Source organism: Vigna umbellata, chromosome 5 (assembly GCF_029865625.1).
Source record: "Vigna umbellata cultivar VRB3 chromosome 5, Vumbellata_1.0, whole genome shotgun sequence".
NCBI lineage: Eukaryota > Viridiplantae > Streptophyta > Magnoliopsida > Fabales > Fabaceae > Vigna > Vigna umbellata.
The window spans coordinates 33,094,607-33,119,838 of record NC_142169.1 but is presented as its reverse complement, the minus strand read 5'-3'; the positions used below and the strand labels follow the sequence as shown (position 1 = coordinate 33,119,838).

At 33.5% G+C, this 25,232-nt stretch overlaps 4 protein-coding genes and 1 pseudogene across 7 annotated transcripts; 2 read left to right on the top strand and 3 right to left on the bottom strand.

Moving 5' to 3' along the window:
* The first annotated feature begins 462 nt into the window (after positions 1-462).
* Positions 463-1,404, top strand: LOC124834137 (agamous-like MADS-box protein AGL80). Its single transcript, XM_047308759.2, has one exon. The coding sequence runs from the start codon at positions 463-465 to the stop codon at positions 1,171-1,173; it is 711 nt and encodes a 236-aa protein (XP_047164715.1). The 3' UTR covers positions 1,174-1,404.
* Positions 1,405-1,991: 587 nt separating this feature from the next.
* Positions 1,992-3,623, bottom strand: LOC124834142 (U-box domain-containing protein 21-like). The gene has a single exon (XM_047308769.2). The coding sequence runs from the start codon at positions 3,597-3,599 to the stop codon at positions 2,259-2,261; it is 1,341 nt and encodes a 446-aa protein (XP_047164725.1). The 5' UTR covers positions 3,600-3,623; the 3' UTR covers positions 1,992-2,258.
* A 5,046-nt stretch (positions 3,624-8,669) lies between these two features.
* On the bottom strand, positions 8,670-11,671 carry LOC124834134 (zinc finger protein 4-like). Of its 4 annotated transcripts, none has more exons than XM_047308752.2 (2): positions 11,484-11,671; positions 8,670-9,825 (listed from the first exon to the last, which is right to left on the bottom strand). In XM_047308752.2, the coding sequence occupies exon 2, from the start codon at positions 9,734-9,736 to the stop codon at positions 8,951-8,953; it is 786 nt and encodes a 261-aa protein (XP_047164708.1). In that variant the 5' UTR covers positions 9,737-9,825; positions 11,484-11,671; the 3' UTR covers positions 8,670-8,950. The 4 variants fall into 4 exon arrangements, with proteins under 4 accessions (XP_047164708.1, XP_047164712.1, XP_087971234.1 ...); XM_047308756.2 differs by lacking the exon at positions 11,484-11,671 and adding an exon at positions 10,711-11,477; XM_088115108.1 differs by lacking the exon at positions 11,484-11,671 and adding an exon at positions 10,039-10,633.
* A 4,216-nt stretch (positions 11,672-15,887) lies between these two features.
* On the top strand, positions 15,888-19,862 carry LOC124834129 (protein GAMETE EXPRESSED 1-like). The gene is made up of 7 exons (XM_047308744.2): positions 15,888-16,258; positions 17,211-17,728; positions 17,819-18,406; positions 18,483-18,609; positions 18,686-18,872; positions 18,948-19,095; positions 19,169-19,862. The coding sequence occupies exons 2-7, from the start codon at positions 17,253-17,255 to the stop codon at positions 19,428-19,430; spliced, it is 1,788 nt and encodes a 595-aa protein (XP_047164700.1). The 5' UTR covers positions 15,888-16,258; positions 17,211-17,252; the 3' UTR covers positions 19,431-19,862.
* Positions 19,863-20,131: 269 nt separating this feature from the next.
* LOC124834113 (uncharacterized) lies at positions 20,132-24,975 on the bottom strand (annotated as a pseudogene).
* Between the last annotated feature and the right edge of the window lie 257 nt (positions 24,976-25,232).

Below are 25,232 nucleotides of genomic sequence, written 5' to 3'. Positions count from 1 at the left end.
TAGAGATATCAGAGATATAAACTACAACTGTGGTATCTAAATTACATTGCCTTGTAAAAGGAATATCACATTGAATTTAAGATCATTTGTTTTTTTCAATTATTAATTACATTACTACAGTATTAACTGAGAATATGTCTTCTGAATGCATTTCGATTCTAGCCATTGCATTGCACACTTGCATTGCTTATTATTCAGTTATATTATCTTACTAAGAAATATATTCTGTATCCTCCATTGATGGAAAGACACTTAAACCTAACATCTCCTATTTAGTAAACATATATTTGGTATTGAATGGTTCATGTCAATGCTGCGAAAAAACAGTGGCTCAATACAAAATAAAATTGGTTATCACTACTACAAAGAAATCTATATAAAGAAGAGAATGCTTGAACAAGATAACCACAACAAGAACGTTTCCAAATTTCATATCGTTCTAATTATCTTTTCATCAGCAGCATGACTAGAAAGAAGGTGAAGTTGGCATTCATAGTGAATGACTCAGCTAGGAAGGCAACATTCAAGAAGAGGAAGAAGGGTCTGATGAAGAAGGTCAGTGAACTTAGCACCCTCTGTGGAATTGATGCATGTGCTATAGTTTATAGTCCTTATGATCCTCAACCTGAAGTTTGGCCATCTCCAATGGGGGTTCAAAGGGTGCTTGCCAAGTTCAGGAGAATGCCTGAATTGGAGCAAAGCAAGAAGATGGTAAACCAAGAGAGTTTTCTGAGGCAGAGAATCCTGAAGGCCAAAGACCAATTGAAGAAACAAAGGAAGGACAATAGGGAAAAAGAGATGACTCAGCTCATGTTTCAGTACCTCAGTGCTGGTAAAATTATGCACAATATAAGCATGGTTGATTTGAATGATCTGGCATGGTTGATTGACCAGAATCTGAAGGACATCAACAGGAGAATTGAGGTGTTGACTAAGAATGCTCAGAGTCAAACCCAAGTTGCAGCACCAGCGATTACTGATGTTGCTGCCAAGATTGAAGACAAGGGACAAGGGAGTCACAGTGGCCAGGGATTTGATATCAACATGGATCTCATGCAGAAGCAGAACTGGTTCATGAACTTGATGAATAATGGTGGTGGTGGGAATGAGACTATGCCTTTTGGAGATGTTAATCACCAAAATGGCTTCTGGCCAAACCCATTTTTCCATTGAAAGATGTCACGTGCTTGGTTTGATGTTTAGCTATCGTTGCCATTCACTTTTTGTGTCTGAGTATGAGAATAAGTGACCAAGGAATCATGGGAAAAAAAGGGTTTTTAAATAGAATAAATACCCTTCTGGTGTGGCTGTTTATGTGAAGATTTGGTATTCACTAAAATTACTATTTAGAAAAGGAAGCATGTTTACCTTCCGAAAAAGTTGTAAATTACTTTACCCCATAAATCAATTTATAGTTTCTTATCATGTTTTTGAAAAAATGTCATTACCTTCCATAATACTATGAACAGGTGTTACTTGTTTAGCAGAATCTAAAATTGAAATACAGAAAGAAAAAAGGTACTTTATGTTTTTTAAAGATGTAGTTATAAACAAGTGTTGATTGTTTGAGATATCGTGCCATTAATTACTGCATATAATTAGTGTACCTTGAGATGCCAACTTTATAAGAATATTTTAATTTCACAGTGGGATTGTAAGCATGTCACCTTTATTTTGAAAAAAGATCTGATGCATCATGACTAGGATTGTCACCACACCATCATTGCTTCCACTCTTGATCATCACCACCAGCTCCATTGTAGTAAAAATCATGTCCCAAGTCAAGTTACTTTTGGCCTCAAAATATTCTAAGAAGTATGACAAATTTGAAGAGTGAAGAGCTTTTCAGTTTTACCCCAAGTAACATGTTTTAGCATAAAGATGATTGAATTGGCTTCTGCAGTGTCATTGAATGTTGTTATTTTTCTCATCACTGCATCTTTTTGTACATTTGATTATTATTTTTTTCAAGTGCTTGTTGGTTTGATGGAACTTGCTTCAGAATCAATCGGCAAAAAATTCAATACATCATATGAAACACAAGACACAAAGATGTTTCTCTGTAGTTGCCAGAACAATGATTGTTGTGTTGTAACTAACTACATGGAATCAATTTTCCAAAGAAAGAATTGAAAGAATCAATAGAATTTTTGTCCGTGTGTGTATCTTTTTACAACAAAGAATTGTATGTTTCAATAACATGACCTATGGTAAAAATTAAAAAAAAACGACCGAATCTAATTCCCATTCTTCGTTAATCAGAATGACTTCTTAAGATACTTGAAATCCGATGATGAGTCAGTGCACGTCGCTTTGTTCCTATAACTGTTCAACAGTTTTAACAACTCTGTAGCATTCTCCTTTGTGCTATCATCACAACCAACCTGTAGTAAAACCAAGAGCTTTTGAAAAGTCCCTAGTTGAACTGCCTCAATCAGAGCTCCCTCCTCCTTCTTGTCAAAATTCTTCTTAAGAATAGAGACAACAAAACTTGAAGCCAATGGTGACACCCTGAAAAGCTTCTTAACGACAAGAGGCAGAGTAAGAGCATTGTTCTTAACAACCTCCTTCCCCTTCTGGATATCACAAACGCAATCCAAAATCCCAAGTGCCTTCTCGCACACCCCTTTATCTCCATCAACAATAGCCTCTAGCAAAAGTGAAACCAAATCCAACTCCACAAATCTTTCAGTAATTTCCCCTCTGTTCTCAGCTGATGACACCAAGTTAAAAATTGTTGCCAAACAAGCCTTGGTGGAAGCACTCCCAGTAGGCTCCCTAATCATTTTAACCAAAGCTTCAGCCACTTTTCCAACTCTGGCCAATTCTTGAACATGCGCTTGCCTGAGCAACAAAGCAGCACTTTGCCTAGATGCAAGGTCTTTCCCCTCGAGAAACCAAACCAGGCAATTCAATGAAGCTTTTGAACTCAATTTAGACACACCCTCTTCCCCAAGTGGGATCATCCATGTCAGCACCTCCAAAATCTCCTCCAAAACAACCACATGCGTGTCAAAAGAGTCACCGCTTGAGAAACAATCGAAGGCATGTCCAAGAACTGCATCGGCACCATTGCCAGCATCAGTTCTAGCACGACTCCCAATTATGCACTTCCTGTTCCTCTCATCTCTCCCCCAATCCTTAATCTTCCCAACCAACTCCTGGCACTTTTTATCATCCCCGCGCCGACAAGCCGACAAGATCCTGGTACATGTCTGAGAAACCTCGTAGCTGGAGAGAGGAATCCGAGGAGTGGGGATCCTCTCAATCCCATAAGAGCTGTTTTCAACGCACCAATCCTGAATCATCCTACGAATGGCATGGTTGGGGATGTTGTCAAAGTTTGTGAGCACCTGGTTGGTGACGGGGCAGGTCTTGTTCCCTCCCTCGATCCACTTCTCAATGCTCACCCTGTCGTAGGTGATGCCGGTTGATAAAGTCACCGGGTCCGTCATCAGCTCCAAACTCACCGGACATCGAAAGTGGTTGGGGATCACAACCTCCACCTCCAACTCACCACCACGGCCACCACCTTGAATCTGTCCCTTCTCCTTCTTGGCACGACGGAAAACATTTCTTCTAGTCCAAGACAACACCATTTTGATGATGATCTTTGTTTCTTTATTTCTTTGGTTTGGTTTGAATGAGAATATCCTATGAGGAAAGGAAGTTCGTGTGGTTGCTATATATATATATATTTGGAGGAGGGTGTGAGATAAGGAAGGGTCATAAAGGTGGTACACGGGTCAAAGGTAGCTAGGTGAGATGAATGGTTCAACCAGGAAAGTTTCAAATCAATTAAACTGAAATAATAATGTATTCTATATAGATGGTGTGTGAGAGCTTTTCAACGTTGACCATTGAAAGTTTGATGGCGTGTGCGGGTAAGATCGACGGAGAAGTATGATTTGTAGAATAGTGATGCTACCAAACGCTCTTAAATCACTTAACAAAGTAGTAGTTGTATGATACCGTAGCAGCTGAAGTAGATTACATTCTAAAGAGAGAATTTTTTTGGTGTAGCTCTGCGCGTTGTGCTAACGTTGTAGCGTGTACGCGTGACCCTCTTTGTAATCGCGTTATATTAGCGGTGTATGCGCAGCGAGTTTTATTTTTAAAATAGTAACTAGACATCTTAAATCAACGTAATTAAGTTATTTGTATAGATATTTTATCTCCAAAAAATATATATTATTCTAGAAATATTATTTTATTATAAGGGTAAAATTTGTATTTTAAATTGAATTTCAAAATAAGCATAAGATGAAAGTTGTTAATTAATTTCAAAAAATAGAAAAAACTCATAAAGATAAAAACAAAAACTTGCATGTTATTATATCAATAGGAATGATACAAGGATGTCAAAACCTTTAAAAACATATAAAATCCTAATATGTTGAGAACAAAAACTTAAAATAAAATAATAAAATCTTGTGACATTATTTTGATATGAATGATTGGATCGAACAATTATTACTAAGTTAAATATTATAATTAATAATCACAATAACTTTTTTTTATTTAACAATTATAACATGTCCATGACGATTTTATTTTGACTTGATCAATTAAATTTTGTCAAGAATTGATACAACCTACAATATAAATGTTCCATTCTAACATTCAAATAATAAAAAATATTGAACATAGAGATAGATATTTCTTTCAAGTTTACACAAATTTTATGAAAATATAAATATTTAATATTTATTGTTAACTAATAGATTTTAAATTTATCTCAATCTTACAAAATCAGATTATAAGATGAGGTTTATATATATATATATATATATATATATATATATATATATATATATATATATATTATAAATTAACGTTATCTATAGTGATATGAGACTTCCATTACATTTTCTTCACACTGACGTATACATCTCATGGATGAGACTAGACATTGATGAATGGTCTGATAGAGAATAATATCATGTTAAGAAATGAATTTTAACCTAACTCTCATAAGTTTTAACTTACTTCTCACATCATGTTAAGAAATAAATTTTAAATTTAACTCAATTATACAAAACCGGTGTAAGAGAAGGTTTGCACTCATATGTATATATATATTTTAAATTTGTATGTCTTCCAACGTTAGAGATATTTTTTATGTCTTTTTTTAATTTTCTATTATAATTTTCTATTATAATTTTTTGTTATTTGTATTTTTCTTTTATATTTAACATATTTCACTTACACAAATCAACTCATTGTCATGTTTTTAATAAAAGATTTTTTCTCAAATTTTCTCCCACTTATGATTTATCAAACACTTACATAATATAAGATAAAAAATACCTTTCACGCATTTCGCCATTACCTTCTCTTCACTATTTCACGCAACTGAGTTTTGCTTCTCCTTACCTCTATTTCTTCATATTGGAGAAAATGCTACACTTGTTCTTATATATCTCTTTCTTAGTGATAACAATTCCCAACTGCTATAAAACTTATCAGGAACTCCAAATTATTCTTATAACAATTTTTTTTTTCGTTAAAGAAAACATCTTTATCAGGAGCATAGTAAAAAGAAAGCACACTGATAATGTAACTGAATTTTCGACAATAGTAATAATGAACGAACAACGCAGAAGTAAGTAAAATATTCGTCTACTAGAAAAAAACTAAGTAAAATATAATGATAAGATATTATTGCAATTCTTGAATTTATAACAAGTATGAGTGTAGTGTGGTGGTAAAACTCATATTCATAATTTTAAAACTCAAATTTATAGTTTTACAAAAGATTTAAGAATATCTACATGACCGTAACAAGAGAATTTAAAGTTTTAGTTATTCACAACATTACAGTGTTTCTGTACAAATAAATTATATAAGAAACTCATTTTTTATAGATTGTTTAGGTTAAATGATTTTATAATTTTTTTAAACTATTTCACAATTTCTAATAGATTATTGTTTTTTTTTTCAAATTATTGAAGTCATCACTAATTAAATCAAAACTGAAATTTTTAATATTTATTTTTTAATGTAAATAACCATATTTATTCAGGAAATTTATCTCTCATTTTATGTTGCAATCTTGTTTTGATAAATTATTATAGATAAAAAAAATTATTTCTCTTCAATTAAAATGTACTTTATATCCTTGTCAAAGATTGTCATAATTTAAATGTCAATTCTTCAAATTTATATGATTAGGAGCATCCATAATAAAATAGTGAAATTAAAATTTTAAACTGATATTTTCTTGAATTAATATGATATTGAAAACTTAGTAATAAAATTATTAATTAATAGCAAGTTCGTAAATAAGTAAAAAGAATCATGGTAAATGTTATCTTCATATTTTTAAATAATTGTTTGAATTTTATTTCTAAATTTTTTTTTTTTATACTCATATTTTAAAATAATAAAAATATATTGTTATGTAGAAAATTTTGGAGGAGACCCATTAATCAAGTTCCACTAGTGTTTGTTCCTTGAGTTGGTTCATTTATATCATTAAATTAAAAAAACTACATATGAAATGTATATTTTTAAACTTGTGTCTATTTGAGGTATTAAGTATCAAATGAAATTTTTTTGATAAAGTTGAGGAATGATTTTTTAACAAAGAAGTCAAATTTAAGAGAGAGATTAGGCTATTCTCAAAGAAAATAACTTACGTTAGAGATTTTTTTTAAAGAATACTAACCACTAACCAATGTTGTACAACTCAATTTTTTCCTGTATGGCTCAACCTCATTCTTAAGTTTGGTTTTCTTATTTGCTAATTCTTCTGCAACTTTATAAAAAAAATTCATTCCATATGCAACACATTAAACAAGCTCAAAAATGTTTATTTTATTTTAACCTTTTTTATTAGTAAAAAAATATTCTATTATAATTTTTTTCCTTTTGTATTTTTCTTTTATATCAACATATTTTATCTATGTAAATGAACTCATTCTCATACTTTTAATAATTTATTTTTTCAAGTTTTCTTTCACTTGTTTTATCAAACACTCATATTTATAGGACTATATTGCTTGGTGAAACTTTCTCTCTTCTCTTATTTATCACTAACTTTCTCTCTTCTCTTATTTATCACTAACTTTCTCTACAAGGTTCAACAGTTCTCTAAACTAAAGCTAAAGTTTCTTATAATAAAAAGTCCATTTTTTTTGCGCTTTAAAAATCTACTTTTAGCTTTTAACTTTCTTCACGAGGACATTGGTCTCTGATAAATTTGCTCACTGGTAGATGAATCCTTAAAAAGTAATTTTTATTTTACATCTAACATTGCCTTAGCATATTGAGGCACCGCGGGGTGGATTTCTTCGAGTGGCTCTCCAGATTTGCTAGTCCAAATTCTTTCAATAAATCTATATTCATATAGAATTATACAACATTTTTAAATCTGTAAATTGCAGAACCTGAAATGTTCTGTTACTTCACATTTCTCAGAAGTACTATAAGTATTAGCACTGTTTTGAAGTTTGGAATTGTTGCTTTGTAGACTGCTAGTTGGAATAAGGAAAACGGATCCTATTCAAAAACTTGATTGTTCTAAGTCAAACTAAGAAAAGTCATTTCAGGTATGCAAGCTTTCTATGTATATATTATAATTTCTTAAAAAAATTATTTTTATTTTTAGTCTTGGAGAAATGTCAAACATAATTCAACACACAAAAATAAAGGAGAATTATATAAGTGAATAGAGAAATTCAAATGACATCAAACTAAAATGATAAAATCTGAATGTAAAAGACTTTGATGACTATCACATTCCTATTAATCTTACAAATATGATTATTCCTTCTATCACAAAAATAGTAATCAAGAATAATTGTACCAGACGTAAAATTATGACAATAGCAAAATAATGTAAGTGTGATGGCAACAAATAAGAATCAGAACAGAATAATATCACATATAGTAGAAATTAAGATGACAGCAAAACTGCAAAAGAAAGTTATTCGAGTAATAAAACTACTTTCTGGTTTATTTAATTAGAGTCAACAAATGAACATGTTGAATGTTACTCAAACATGTACATGCTATATCAACGAAAGTAAAGATTAAATTCTCTAAATGATGATAGCAGCATCTGTTTGACTGATATATAAGCATTGTTCAGGCAACTATACATAAGCGAAAAGAAACTAAGGACCTGAAATATTTGCAAATAAAATAAGATGATTGTATAACTTATGACCAACTCTTTTGAGAAGTGCTGTTAGACATTCGTGACCATGTTAGGCATGATTCACGTAAGTCTTAGGACTACGATCCAACTCTTTTACTATCCCAACCAAATGAGATTGAAAGTATTATGTGAACCATCTTCGAAAGTATTATGTGAACCATTTTTGGTTTCGTAAAAACTGTTATATATATATATATATATATATATATATATATATATATATATATATATATATATATATAAATAGCTGGTAAAAATAGTGGAATTTTTATTTGTCAATGTGCTGAAGATCTCATGTTATTTGGAGATGTAACTAAAATAACGTAAACAGGTGAATGTAAAAGTTTGATTTAAAGTTGACTTTATTTCAGTTCTCGGGGATGTGTTGCACATCTCTAGGAATATTTAATTAGAAGGTATAAATTTGTAAGTTTCAATTGTTTTTCTGATGATTAAAGAAGAAAAATAGTTCAATATTCAACATGCAAAATGACAGAGAAAAACAGAAAGGAAATTCAGTAATTTACAGTAGAAAATAAACATGATTTATTTGGCAAACACAGAATCTGGAAACTTGTCCTCTCAAAGTAATTGTACAGTAACAGATACAGAGAAAAACACCAAACCAAAGAGTTGTAAGAGGAAAACCTGAGAACAAAATCACATGAGATCAGCAAGTGTACTAATGAAAGTGATCAATCTGGCACCATTGCCTTCATGCATGTCCTACTGTACAGAAATATGATAAATAAACACCAGAAGCCAGAAATTTGTCAAATAATCCCTTCAAAGTTTCAATGTCAACTCAGGTGCTGAGTTCTCTATGTCAACCGGTGGATGATTCACCCCATTAAAACTCAAATTAGAGGTTCCACTCAGTGTGAAATTCTGATGAGTATGGCCTCCATTAGAGGGAACCTGATGGTAACTACCTTGCCACAAGAGTTCTGCCTCATCCTCCTCCAAGAATATTGGAAAACCAACATATCCTTGCTCAAATCTTGCACTGCTTTTCATCTCGGGAGGTCTCATTGTTGGTGAAAAGCCTTGGTGAAGTGAAGAATGTGCCTTTATCCCTAAGGACCTGAAAGAACCATGAAGAGGGAGAGATGCAAGACTGACATACCTCTCAGAGAAAAAACCCATGCGCAAGGCTCTCTTTGCTAATGTTCTTTCTCTCTTGTGTGCATTTTGGTGGCCTCCAAGAGCCTGAGAGCTCAAAAACTTGCGGTTACAGTAATTGCAAGAGAAGACCCGTGGCATGGTTTGAGAGGGAGTACTCTGAGAGGGAGGATCGTTGTTGCTCTCGCTAGTAGTGCTTGAGAATGAGAGTCCTGTTGAATCTGTAACCACCAAGTCATTGTTGTTGAAGTTGAGAGTTAAGTCAAGTGAGATAGCATCTGAATAGAGATGAAATTCTATTGGTTTTGTGACATGGGGAGAGTTGACGAGGTTGTCACTGCAAGGACCTGCACAGGTTTCTTGAATAGATATGTTGGAAGCAACCTGGCTGCTAACTTCAGATTCATATTCTGCTGAGGCCACCACTTCAAGATCAAAGTCTTGTTTCATGTTTTGGCTATGCTAAGTTCCAAACTAATTCACCAAACAAGTGAAACAATCCACCGTCACAATAAGACCCATTTAAGAATTGATTGCTCCTGCAATGAAAATCCAACAGTTAGTAAGCATCATCGAAAAAAATTCTGAATTGTTTAGTCAGTTTGACAACAAGCATATAAAACTGCTCATCCTCCCCAAAGAAGAGGCTTCGTGTATGTTGGTTTTTTGATCCTCCGGACGATCATTAGTCATCCAGTATAGGGATAGAAACAAACATCCTATGCTTTATTTTTCCTTTGTGGAAAACGTACACTTAGTGGTGGCAGCCTGGCACATATACACATTTTCATTGACATGGAAATGATGGCATGTTTTGTGATTCAAGTGCCTTGATAAGTTTACTTTCTGCTAAAAAAGCATTTGTACTGGCACTTCGTTTTGCGTTATGTTGGCCTACCTAAATGGTAAAAGAAGCAGCCACTCACATCAGACATCAACACATGATTCGAAATTTTTGGTATATTGGTTAAACCCAGAAATGTACAATAAAAGCCACTGGTACCTCACCTGCTTTCTAACTAATGGGACTCATCAATGATACAACCGCATAATGATAAAAATCTACGAAACCAGATTCTTTTTCCCTTTTTTCTTTTTGTAGTCTCCCTCAGTTTTCCCCCCATTGTAATTGAATTTGTGATTTTAATGGTAGATCTGGAATCAAATGCAATGGTCAGATATTTTCTTTAATTGTTTTTTAAAACAAATTATTTCTAAGTACTTGAGCCAGAGACCAAATATTGGCTAGTACAATAGGAAACAATTACACTCTTCCTAAGCATGGCTTCTGGATCTTATCTTACGTTTGTTGAGTAGGATTATAGCTAGCCTATTATGCTGCTTGTGGCTCTTCTAAGAAAGAAAAAGTCAATAAAACAAGAATCCTAAATGTATGATTTGAAATTTAAAGTTGAACTAGATACCTATAAACCAATTCATTTTTGGAAATTCCACTGAACTCTTCATGCAAGGAACTGTTCCTGATTGAATCTTACCGGCATATGCTTGTTATCTGGCCCACTATTTTGTAAGTATGTGAAAATCTGGAATGAGGTAGCTACGATACGAGACATGTCATGAACTATATAAGTTGACCGATAAATAGTGAGTTTATATTCACCTAGGACCGAGCACTGTCATGGATCTATGAAATCAAATTCCTATTACTTAATCAGTATCAACCTACTGTGTTATGATCTGATATCAATCTGGAGTTTTTATTAAAGATTTTTCATGTACAGATTTTCAAGAACCAAATCACTGAGGAGCAACATTGAGACAGTAAAAGATAGGGTGAGTGAGTAGCTAACTTGTTATTGTTAGCACACGGGACAAAGAGAAACCAGGATATAAAATATTGAGGAATAACAACTTGTGCCTATCCCAAGTCAAAGTTGCAAGCAGATACTTGTTTCATTTTCTTCAATTTCAATTCTTGGAGGAAAAACAAGAAATAGTTGCAAAAGTATAGAGAGGAAAGTCACTTGAGAATTTGGTGATGGGGTAAAGAAGGCAAAACTAGAGCACAAAGGGTTGATGAAACGTTGGCAGGTAGGATCCAGAAAACATGTGATCTTTGCAGTTATTCAAAGTTGTTCAGAAACGAAGAGAGAGACTAAAGAGAAGCAGAAAAGCAAAGCAAGAAGAGAAGTAGCAGTTGAGTACAGGGGATGACAGTGGAAGAGTATCACATAACCTCTCTCAAGTAAGTTTGAAGATGAAGTGAAAGTAGCTTGCTTCCGGGATCACCAATAAAAACTGCTTTGAAAGTGAAAACATTTATGGTGTATCTCCCTTGTTGCTTCTCTAGGTGTGGTTGATTATGAGAAGACAAAACAAGTTCATGTGGTTTTCATGTTCCTTAAACACTAATAATGGGAGGTAGAGTGAGAGCTAAGAGGTTTGATTGGTCTAACATTAAAAAACAATGTAAGTGAAAAGGAATAAATTTAAAAAAATAAAAGGGTAAACAGAGACAGTGAGATGCTGGGAGTTTAATTATGGGAAAACAAAGGTAAGATGGGAAAACAAAGGTAAATCAGAACAAAAGGTATTGGTATCTATCCATTTATTTCAATCTACAATAATACAATAATGTTGAATTAAGTCCCAATAAGGTTGGAAATCTCGTATGGAGTTATTTTTTCATGTGAATTTCATTCATAAGATTGAAATAACGTTACAGTTCACTTTTTAATGACTTTAAATCTAAATTGGTTATAAGACTTATTATGTTATCAGTATCGGAAATTTTGTTGTTTGTTAAATTATTATGAATTGAAAATCCCACCTTAATTAATAATAAGATTCATTACAAAGGAATGCAAACTTCACAAGTTAATTTTGTAAAAATAAGTTAGATTTAAACTTTAATTTTTAATAAAATTATATATTTATTTATTTATAGTGTATAATGTGGTTCGCACGATCATATAAACATCCCATCACCAAGTTAGTCCAGACGGTCCTAGACAAAAATGCGTCAAAGATAGACTGAACGCAGTAGAATCATTGAGTAAGGTGGTACGGCTATAAACAGAACGTCATGTCCCAGTCAATAATCAGGTTTCTCTACAAAGATTAAGGTGATAGGTAATTAAGGATATTGGGCTGTGATTAAGATTTCACTAATCTTAAATCCATATCGAAAACTATAAATAGGGTTCAAAGATAAGAAGTAGATATTTGCATTTACTACACATTTATTACTAACTTCGGAAAATCTTTGACAGATATATTTTCGAATGTTGGAGCGACGAAAAAAACCAGAAGAACAGTTACCGGATCACATTCCAGGAGAGATTGTGTAGGTATTAGTGATTCGACCTCACACCAAAACATATTAAGTAGGTGGTAAAGAAAATTATTATTTATAAAATTGTAATAAATATGTCTAATTCAAGCATGTGTTTTGTAGAGAATTTTTGAAGATTTGAGGCAATATGTATAAACCTTGTTTGTTTTGGGTAGAATGATATGGTTTAAAAGGCAAAAGAAAGAAAAGGTGACGTATGTAAAAAGGGTGAAAGCAAGAAGCAGGTTGATTGAACATAGTATGCGAAAGAAGTGAGAAGAAGGTAAGCGTGTGTAGTGATTGTTCCCACGAAAGATTCTCTTGTCTGTGTGTTTTGTTTCTCTCTCTTGCCCACTCCAAAAGTGGTTCGGATAAGTCCACAATGCATGGGGTCGCGGCTGCTTTCTTTCATAGTTTCATATATTCCATCCATCACATCCAGTTTAGACTATGTTCTGCCTCTATCATTATTTCCTTTTCCTGTTCTCTTTTGTATCACTGATATAAAATGTGGCTTTATTTCCCTATATTACAGTATGAATTTTTAGTCAATTCATTAAACTATACTTTGATAGTTCCAATTAATTAATGAAGACAATATAATTAAAAAAATAACAACAAAAATAATTTTTTATTATTACCACTATAGATTTTTTAAATATGACTAAGTCAATAATTAGATCCTAAGACCGTTTTAATTAATTTATACCCTTCAAAAATTTAATTAAATTGATTTAAAATAAGAAATTTATCCACACAAAAAATTATAAATCATGATACGATGACCCTTGATTTATCACCACATCATTTGTTGGATTACTGTAAGGGAAAATGTTGGAAAAGTTTAATACCAATGATTCATTACACACAAAAATTAAATCCAAAATTTTAAGATAGTGAAAACGTCAGTGTTTTTTTTTATCTATTATAGTAAGATATATTTTTTGTGTTCTTTTTTGTTTTTTCAATTATACACACACACACACACCATGCTTTCATGTTGAGACCACAAAAGTTGACCCGTACTTTTATTGCCAGTAAAATAAAATTAATTAATGATTTTTAAATCAAAATTTCTATTGATTTTTGCACTCAAATAACTCCTACTTGGAGAATGCCTACTAAATAATGAATTAAGGCTAAACACATGTTAAAAACGATTAGTGGTTTTTAATCATATCACGCTAATCCAGAAAAATATTTCTAAAAACTCCGACATGAAACTAGGCATAACGTTGTACCCACGTGCGTCGATCTTAGTCCAATCGAAATTAGATCTCACGTTAAAGTGTAATTAAGAATACCTTCTTTTCTCGATAATCCAAGAGAATTATAAGACATTGTCAAAAGCTGATATTATTTTTCTTCAAGAATAAACTCATAATGCATGTGCTCAAACCCAACATGTTACTAGTTTTGTTCTTTTCAACCCTGGATTAAATTTTAAAACAACAAATAAATAACCATTTTCTTAAAATAAATATAAATCCAACACTTTGCATAATGCTTCTTTCTATGAATCGCATTACATTTCCAGAGTCATATTTAAAAATATTATTATAGCTAGAGATACTATTCCTAAGTATATTTAAAAAGATTGTTCGATTACATTATTGCTTTCAGGAATATTTTTAAAAATTTAGAATAATTTAAATAAATAAAGTAAAAATGGAAGTGGAAAGTGCATTTGTGAATAATTGATTATAAAAATGAAAATACCTAAAACACAAAAAGAAAATAAATGGTAATTACAGAAACATCCCTGAAGAAAGTACATAAAGATAACATGTATTCTTGACCTGTTGTGATTTATGGAGTATGGCACGTGAGAAAGTGAGAGTTCACCTTTTGGTCATACCAAATGCAGACATGTCCATGTTTCCGCCGCTTACACCCACCACAGCCAACTTCGTCCCCATTTCCTACCTATCACAAACCCTAAACCCATACCATCTTTAAATATTTCTCTCACCATTATTCTGCAGTGCACACTATTTTATATTAACTCCCTCTTTTCATAATTGCAGTTCCTACTATTATTATATTCTCCCATGCTTGCTTCCTTTAAATTTCTTTACTGTAAACATTTAGTTAGTGCTGATTAGTAATAGTCCACCAGAGACTAGGCTTACTCATGATTCATAGCCACTACCCATGTTTTTTTTATATATATATATACCCATGATTCCTTTCGGAGATTGAAAGATAAACAGGCTTGCAGACACTGTTATTGGTTTCTGCTAACAACATTAATTTATAAAAATATATATGATCGATGATTTTGGATGCAGCATGACACTGTCACCAAATTAAACATCAGCATCAAAACTCACGACATTCTTCCAATCCAAAGTCAAGTTATTATATATGTTGCGTTCATTTCATGTTCATATCTTGAACTTGTTTCTATTTTTAATTTTTTCTTTTATCTTTAGTCAAATCGCATGAGCATGCATGATCTCAAGTAGCTCTGTTTGTTTCTTCTTCAACTCTTCAATTATACCAACTCATTACAAATTTTTGAAGTTGGTAATTAACAGTTTCTTCCTGCGCCTTTATAAGTTTCTTCTTGCATCCATATAAAAAAAATTATCATTTTTTCCTTTCCAGATTACATAATTTGAAAATTGCTTTTTTAACTTTCAAATCGTATAATTTGAAAAATTAATTTTGGAAAAAGCATATCACTTTCAGATTATATATTTCGAAAGTCATTTTTCACCTCTGATTACGGATTCATGTTTGGAAATTATTTTAATCTATGGATTGCAAAGTCAAAAGGGGCAAAATGGAAAGTTTTCCTCTATGGAGGTGCAGGAAGAAACTGCGCTGTAATTAGATTGTAAGAGTTTTGGACCTTATCGGGCTAAAATTAAGGCTTGCTATTCACACCCAGTTTTCAACGTTTAGATCCCAAGTTTTGATTTTTTAACCCTTTTTTTTTTCAAAAATGTCCATATATAATGGAATCCTGATTCTACAGTATACATAAGAAAAATGTATTTGGGTTTTAATTTAATAATTCAGAAACATATACGTAAGGGAAAACGCTTGGTTGTCAATAGTCCAACAAAGAGTCCTAGCTTTGTTTAAGATATTGTTCATCCATATTGATGTTCATCTCAAACGGAATATCCCAGCTATATGTTTCATAAGTAATTAATTGTATTATTTTTACTTAAAAATCTCAATGACTTTTCAAATATAAGAAAATAAAATATAATTTAGAAATGAAAACTGAATTGACGTCAAATTTAAACTTTTCTTTAGCAAAAACACTCAATCCAAAATATTGAGTGAAAGAACAAAACTTTTCAATTCAAATTCTTAATTAAACGAAAAACTGAATATAAAGTATTTGTGAAGCCCACAAAAACAATCCATGGGAGAGTGAAATCTACCACCGACACCAAGTACAGACATTATTTTTAGAAAACTAAGCAAAAAGCGGAAAACATTATCACTGTAGTACGCCGGAGCTCCATCACCGCCGCCAAACAGTTACTGCCTCTTTTATCGAACGCCTTATATTCCTTCTTAAAAGCATTGTAACGGTTATCGCAGCGTTATGTCTTTCCAGCGGGGAAGAGTTGTATCCAATGCTCTCTTCTATATAAGCTTTACAACTTCTTTTTCACAATCTTACAAACACCTTACGTACGGTATCCGCGCTTCAGGTTTGCCCCCTGCGTTTCATAATAACATAACATATGCTTTTTTATTTAATTTTATTTTTTGTTGCTTACAACTTATTATATTAACATATAGTTCTGTGAAGTGCATGCATCCTTATACCTGCATTCATACACACAGAAAGTGAAGATTTTGTTTCATTTTGTCTCTTCCATGGTGCAACATTTAAGCAATGTTATTAATTTACTTGTTATTTAGTCATCAAAAGGCCGATTTTAACATATATAGGACCAAATGATACCACAGAATTTTCTTTTTAACACTTTCTTGTTCTGCTTCACCCATGTTTAGTAAATTGTTCATATTATTTTGCGCAATTCTCATTTGTAGTCACTTTATTTTATTTAAGGACAATAATGTTACGCGCATTTGATGTTGGATGCTTTAACGTTATTTTTTGTTATTGTTGCTTAAAAATACTAAATTCGGTCTTATGTTTTCGTAGATAATGATGAGTGATTTATGCTGGCCATCTCTTTCATGATGTGATGTTGTAATACAATGAATTATCTGAAATCCAAAATGATGACATATTCATTGTTTTTTGTGATTTGTTTGTTGTTTGAAAAAAGGAAAGTTTTCTGGTTCTGTTTTTCTTTGTGGCGAGACTTTATATTTCTTGGATCCCAAGTTTCTCTTTCCTTACATATCCCTTTCAACCATAGTCCAAATTAAACTTAAATTATTGCGACATTCCACTTGTTGAAAATAGAGGATCTGTCAAGGTATACTTTCCTTATAGATCTTTATTCTCTCTCTTTCTGCGTCTCTCAATTTAACTGTGAAATCCATGTACTGCATACTACTTAATATAGAGAGTGTGTATATGTTTTCCCCATTAAAAAGAAGGAAATAATCGCGTCTTAGTTTTGTAGTGCAACATGAGGTAATTGTTTTTGGTAGAAAAAGTTGATTATCTTATGTTGTTTGATGCAGGGTTGCGAAACTTGGACATAAATTCTCAAGTTAAATTCTCCTATGGGTGGTGGGAGTCCTCTTCTAGTTATTATTTTGTTCTCATTCTTGCTAAGAAGTGAGTCGTGGGGATGGTTTTCATCATCAAAGGAGACTCCTTCTAGTGACAGGACTTATTCCAATGGAGGCAATTTCAAAGGTTCTAGTGCCGAGTTCTCTATTGAGGCCTTCAACGACCAAAAGGGACTGAAGTTAATAGATAATGCTCAGAAGAAAATGATTAGCTCAAACTCTTGTTGGCAAAATGCATATCAACATCTTTTTGCAGGATGTTCTGAGATCTTGGCTGTTGATGAGAAGAGATCTAGATTAGCTTGGCACCTAAGTGATTGCTTTCAGAGGGATTCTGGAAGATCTCCTTTTCCCCACTGTGATCCCAAAGCTTCTATTGCTTCATGCTTGAGAACCTTAGATGACTTTGCCCATAAGGTTTACCTTGAATTCTACCTTGAAACCAACACCATTTGTTATCAGTTGCAGTTAAGTGCAATTCCTTTTCCCAATTTATATTTTATTATTTTTCTGTGTTTGTCTCAACTTGACTAATGTTTTGTACACTTTCATCATAGGGCATATGCATTCAAACATGAAACTGAGAGACTTGTGACTGAATTAAAAAGTTCAGCCCAGTATGTTGAGGACAAGTTAGATAACATTGAAGAGAAAACAGAACATCTATTACAAGGCTCTAAACGGGTTCACGAGTCTCTTGATTTAATTGGTAGCCACACTCAACAAGTAGCTCAAACTGCTAGAAATCTGGAAGGTCATATAGATTCTGTATTAATTCATTCACAGAATGTTTTCGAGCAGACTACAAAAATTGCACTGTCACAATCACAGTTACAAGAAGGTCAAGAGGATATGAAGAGAAGTTTGGAGGATGGGGTAACAATGCTCAAAGAATCCTATAATTATTTGGGAAAAGAAATTGAAAAGTTAAGGAATGAAGCCGCTGAGATAGAGAATGAGGTAATTAAAGTTGGAGATGCCATGTCATTGAGGATGAACACCCTGCAAAGCAAAGCTGAAGATATTGGGAATATGGCTGGGCTTTCCTTAGATAAGCAACAACAACTTTTAGATGGTCAATCCACAGCACTTGAGTCCCTAAACTCATTGATTGAGTTTCAATCCAAGGCACTAGAAGAAAGCAGGTACACAAGTTAACTCTCATAAATTTGAATACAGAGATTATATATGGAAAATGTTGAGCTCCTTGGTGTATTGCAGGAAAACCCTACAATATTTTGCTGAATATGGGCATAGACAACATGAAGAGCTTGTTCGGCGTCAAGAACAGATTCAAGGATTCCATGATCATTTGATGGAAAATTCAAAGTCAATATTGTCTTCTCAGGTTTGTAATTTATTGTAAACTACTGGTTTTTGTACTTAATGGATTTTTAACCAAAACTTCTATTTCTACTTTACAGGAATCTTTTGAATTAAAGCAAGCTTCCATGTTTGTTGTTTTAGACCGGATTTTTGCTTTACAAAATGCCTTGTTACTTGAATCTAGAATGATCAAAGCTTTCTTCGTTTATTCCATATCAATATTTGTCATTTTCATGTTGACCAGTACGAAGCAAACATACAATATGAGACCGTTCCTATATATTGGTATGTACCGACTAGTGTTATTAGTTTATAAACCTCATTATATATTTTTGACTAAATATTATTGGTTGTTTTCAGAGCTTTTTGCAACTTTCTTTGTGGAATTACTCGTTATTCGTTTAACATGTGACAACACTGAGCTCCAAACCTGGATAATAAATGTGGCCAGATTATTATTCATGGTAGGCGCTTCGGTTCAAGTGCTACATGCCATTTGCACATACAAGTAAGTTTACAAACATTAAATATGCTATTTTGAATAATAAATTATATCTCAAAATTGTTTGTTAATCATGCAGGGACTATGAAACTTTGAACCATCAAATGCTGTTAACTCTAATTAACAAGGTTAACACTATGCAAAAACAAAAGGAATTGTCATGGGAGGTGGATACTGATTACGAGGACTGGTCTGAATGGGTAGATGCTGATTTACCAGATGATGTGAATTGCCTTGATGATCCTGATTTCATACCTTCAGAAGTTGCAGAGAATTCAATCACACCTATGAAAAATTATAACCTACGCTCTCGCAATCTTTACCATTCCATGCTAATTTAGAAAATTAGAACTTTGTGTATTAGTGTTTGTAAAGGTTTTTGATGTATTTAATATTTTTTGCAAAGATTCTTGTAAATTTGATAGAGGTTAAGAGTTGATACCAGAGGAAGGAAAGTTGGGTTAGGGGGGGCTTGAACAATTTCGAGAAGTTTATGGGAAAGTTCTTCCTTTAGAAAATGTATGACTACTGTGCTTAATTGGTTTGTGGTAATGTGTTTGAAGTGAACTTATTGCTGTCTCTGTGCAAGATAGTTGTCCCAGTGGAAAGACAATATCAGTATGTAACTATCTTGGTATGTTGCATGCCTGCATCCAAGATTATGTCTTTTGATTGTCTTCAAGTCCATCAATGTTCTGCATTCTTCAAGTTATTGGGTCATTTTATATAATGAGCTCAATATTATCTAATTTGAAAGTTCCCTAATTTTTTTCCCTCTTCTTTGGATGATATAATTGTTACTTAATTTTCTTATTGAAAGATATGGCTGGACTTTTCCAGGATTTTTAAGAAAAGACAAGGAGAAATTATAAAGTTATGAGTGAGATATTAATGCATTTTCTTTTTCTTTTTTTTTGTCAGTTATCTGCTTTTTCTAAAAAGAAAATTAAAACTAAGGAGATAATTTTTAGAGTGATTCTCTCTGCACCTCACGGTCTTCCTCCTGCACCTCCAAAATATATTTTAATTCCAATGATACCCTTCACAGAGAAACCGCATTTCGAACTGCGGCAACTTCCTCTGCACCTCCAAAACATATTTTAATTCCAATGATACCCTTCACAGAGAAACCGCAGTTCGATCTGTGGAAAGCACAAACCCACCACCGCAGTTCAAAATGCGTAAAGCACGGAGATCCCACCGCATTTCGATCTGCGGCCCGCACTTCGAAGTGCGTTAGATTTTTAAGGTTTAGTTTTTTAATTTTTTTATTAGGTTAGTATATATTTATTTTATTAGGTTTTATTTTTATTAGGTTAGTATAATAAATTTAATTTTTTATGTTAGTTGTTAAATAAAATGTTTTGTTTTAATATATTTTGAATTATTTTATTTGTTTGTTAAATTTTGTTGAATTTATTATTTTTTAACATATTATTATTTTCTTAATATATTATTTATTATGTATTTAATTTTATTTAAGTTTTTTAATTTATGAGTTAAACGAAGTTGAATTAGATTGGAAATGAGTTGACCAATAATTCATACCAAAAACCTTTCATTAGCTTTTTATATTTTTTTATAAGTTTTTATAATAATATTATTTATTATTTTTAAATATGTAAATTCATAATTTAATCTTTATAATGTGAGTTAATAATGTTTAAATAGTCTAAATGTGTAATATATTTGTTTTCTTTGTTGGATGAAAATAAATGAATATTTTATTGTAATATTGTAAAAAAAATATTATAATCAATACACTTTGATTATATTACAATAAATATATAAAATAAATAAATAAATAAATAAAACATCCTAAGATGAGTAAACTCATTAATTCTTCAATGGATTATTGAGTAAAATTGGATTAGAAAAGTTGACTCAAAACTAATTATTTTTAGCATAACCACTCGTGACTTTGACACCGTATATTTTTTTGAACTCTTCCTTCCAAAATCGATTACCTGTAATTGAAAGACAAAAAGAGAAAGAATGAATATTAAAAAGACAGCGATAATCCTGACAAGGTTTTTGATTACAAACTCCTAAAGACTTTTATCTAATCTAGAATTAAAGCATTTTGTTAATCAAACATGCTTGTATTTGAATCTAATAATTCAAAATATTATTTTGTACTTCCTCACCTTGCAAACACGAAATAAAGCTGTTCATGCATATTGGCTTCAAACAAATCATTTTTGTGTGCCAAGAAACTTAACCGGGAGGAACCATCTGCAAGTATACAAGAGGTCAAAAGAATAGTAAAACTTAGATCTTCAAAAACATATATGCCAGACCAGTGTAAGAAATTAATAAATTATAAAACAGTCTTCGATTTCCACATGATTTTGTGTGTTAAAAGGTACAAGCAATGAATAATATAACTGGGAAATGCAGTCTCATGCTACGTAGAAAATTGGGATTTATACGCTGACAAATAAATTAGAGTGGAAGTTTTTGTACGAGAATTGTTCCGTCAAATCTCAAAACTGGAATAAGTTAAGGATGATAAAATATCAAGTTTGGACTGCAGAAATAATTTGTAAATAAATTTGCAAAGTTTACTTTTTTGTAGACACATACTGAACTTTTTTCTGACAAAATTGTGAACAGAAGGCAAAGAATACCGACCTCTAATTATGAGAACCAAAGAATGAGTTTTGACATCGATGCATTTACGATGGAATTCACAAATTCTTCCTAGAGCAGAAACTGTAATCCTGCGCTTTCCCGTTCAGTGGTTGATTTGAATCGTTCATCAAAAGAATGAGTTTTGACAATATTCCTAAAATGGACGAAACATATATTAGCTGTGAAATTATTAATTATTAATAATATTGTAAATTGCAAATTATGGAACAAAGAAAATACTATGATAAAGGCTTCAACTGAGGTGTTCCAAGCTCTACACAAATTTTAATTCCCAGTGTTGCCTCCTGAAAAGTGAACGGGGATAAATAATTGAATGTAGAAAATATCATGAGAAAAGAAACCAAGGCAGGAGAAAAAACCTCTCTGATAGTAGAACTTTCGTCAGTGCATGCTTCCAGTAACATCGGAAGATAAATTGCGCGGTACCTACCCAGTAAAACAAGCAATAGGTTGTATCATATCGTTTTGAGATTCATAAAGTGTTTGGAGTATACAGGAAGGAAAAAGGAAAATTAAAAGGACTACTTGTGAGCAACTTCTTCACATCGTTGTAGAACTACATTTAAAGTTGACAAAGCAATACTTTTTAGCTTAGAGCTCTTATCCTGCGCAAGCGAAAAGCCGAAAACAAAAAAAATAAGAGGACTCTGAAGGGGTCATGGCTATTAAAATATTAAGAGCCTTGATGGAAAGCTCAGAATGAAAATCTTATAACGTAGGTCTGGCAAGATCCAACCAAATTAGTAATGGTAAATTATGTGATAACCCTCACACGGACATTGAATTCAGCATAATGCAAGATAATAATACTTACCTGAAGCAATGGCAAAAATTTTCCCATTACAGTATCGGCATTCTCATTTAGCGTTATGCTTTCTGGCAAAGTGTTCTTCAGAAAAAATTGCATTGCTAATCCAGCTTGCTCCTAGAAAAAAAATGAGATTGTTAGCTTATCAAGACGAGTTTGAAAATGAGTTAAAGAGTAAAAGATACATGCTGATGATAACAACAACGTTAAATATGTGTTGAGGACACCGGAAATGTAAATAATTGAGGAGTTTGAAGGCAAATGAGCAAGATATTTAGGCAATGCATCCAATCATTGCCAGTGTTCTCACCCTAAGTATTATTGAAAAGAAAAATCAATTGAAGACTAAAAGTCTTCTTTTGTTTTTCTCTTCTAGAAAGTATTCATCATCATCATCATCCCTTTTCTTTTAGTATAGTTCTCTTTGTTGTTTTAAAAGGAAAGGAAGTATTTGTTTAGTTATGACTGGCAGACCCAAAAACACACTAGAGAATATTACTTGGGAGGTAGGGTTTGCATTTAGTAACACTTCCTCCAACCGCCACCGAAGCATCACGAAACCTCCACCTCCAAAGAATAGAACCATCATCTTTGTAAAGTCTGAGATATCACCAAAATCTATATAAACAGACCAAGAAGATGTGGAATATGGACGAAGTGAAGCCAAAACTCAACTAATTCAAATAAACAGTGAATAGATATGAACTTTAAAAGGTTTTCTAAGTATTTATGTTTCAGGTATAAGGAGCAACAACCAATGTGGATTATGTAAGCTGCAACAACAGCTTCAGCCTGATATATACAAGTCAAACACATGTACCATACCTTTACATGAAGGTCTTGTTCATTGTCCAGTGCATTGCAAAACACATGCACAAACCTATGATGGTAAAGGAGTTGCACCCCCTGAACAAAGTTTGAAGAGGTCAACATGAATTTGAAAGTTGCCATCCGAACCTGAGCATGGGAGTCTTCCATCGACTCCAAAACTTTCCTCACTACTTCACCAATAAAACTTACCGTCATTACCTGCACAACACACGAAAAACCAATCATCACTATGATAACAATCTAATTTAATATTCCAAATTTTTTGTTACAAAATGCTAAAAATCTCTAAGGAGACAAATTAATTTTACAAAAAAATGTAATGATCAGGTCACCATTTCATCGGAGAAGTCTTCTGCGATCACACTCAGCATTGTGATTCCCGCACGGCGCACCCTCCATTCCTCGTTATCCAATTGAAGAAGGAACACTTCACACGCAAGAGGCACTACTTTACTCGCTCCGAGTGCGGCACTAAGCTTCTTCAAACCCCTCATTCCAGCCTTCTCGATTTCCATTTCACGCTTGCCATCACAGCCATCCTCGGCCACATACCGTAGCATCTTCATCGGCACAAAGAACAGCCTCCGCACGGTCTCATGAGGAAGGTTGACGAACACATGTTCGTACTCTTTCACCTCCGTCATGACCACCACTAACTGAAAAGCTAAACAGTGCGTCTCCTCGCTCAAACTTTCGCTCTCCGCGATCTGAAGCACGTCGAGAACCATGTCATTCATGTAAGGCTTCAAAAGCAACGGCTCTTGAGAAACCAGATTTATTAACTCCGCAAACGCGCTTCGGAAATAGGAACCTTCGAAGCTATGCAGGAGCGTGAATACGCCAACCATGATCGCGCGGAGGAGGTCGTGGAACACCGGCGGTTCGGAGAACAACCGGACGAGGCTGACGACGGCGCCGAACGATGCGACCTGGACGTCGCGGTTAGAGGAGGCGAGAAACTTAAAAAACGATGCGTGCAACACGCGGACGGTGTCGTTTTTCTCCTCGAGAGCGCTGGAGACGGGAAAACGAGAGTCGTTGGGAAGGTTTTTGAAGACGAGCGACGCGAACTCGCGGCAGTTGTCGTTATCGGAGGCGATAAAGGAGGTGAGGAGATCAAGAGCCTCGGGCCAGTTTTGGTGCGTTTTGTAAGTAACGGAAAGGATTTCGGCGAGGAGGAGTGAGACGAGGCGGAGGACGTAGAGAGAAGATTCTTTGGCGAGGTAAGCGAGAAAGTGGACCTTGAGGTGGCCCTGGGCGATGGGCTTGAGTTTGGGCCAGAACTCGGCTGCTTTGAGGAAGTGCAAGGCGCGTGCGACGTTGGCGCGTGTTTCGGGGAGTGCGTCGGTGCGAAAGAGGAAGAAGAGTTTGATGAGGAGAAGATCTGGGTGGTGGTGTTTGCAGCATTGGAGGAAGGCGAGTGCATGGGAACGGAGGCTGTGTTCGTTTTGGTGTTGGGAAGCGTAAATGTGGGAGAAGAGGGTTTCAATGGGTGTGTTGTCTTTGGAGGTCAGAATTTGGAACGCTTTGGTTTGCAATTCCAATGGGAACTCTGAGGCCTCCATTCTAATGTTTCTGCTATTACTAAGTGAAAAGAGTGTGACGGCTGAACATGAAAGAGAGATCGCAGTCACAAATGGAATTCCTGATCTGCATTGGAATTGCTTAAGAAGAGAGTGTAAGATTGCGATTCTGTTGCGCCTTCTTCAGAAAGTTGCTCCTGTGGAACTAAAAGATAACGTGGTTTAAGGGGAGTTTGTTGGTTGACAAATGAAGTAGTGATTATTGGGTATAATATAAGCTAGGTCAATATTAGCTTATATGTTAATATGCATGCAGAGAGTGTTTC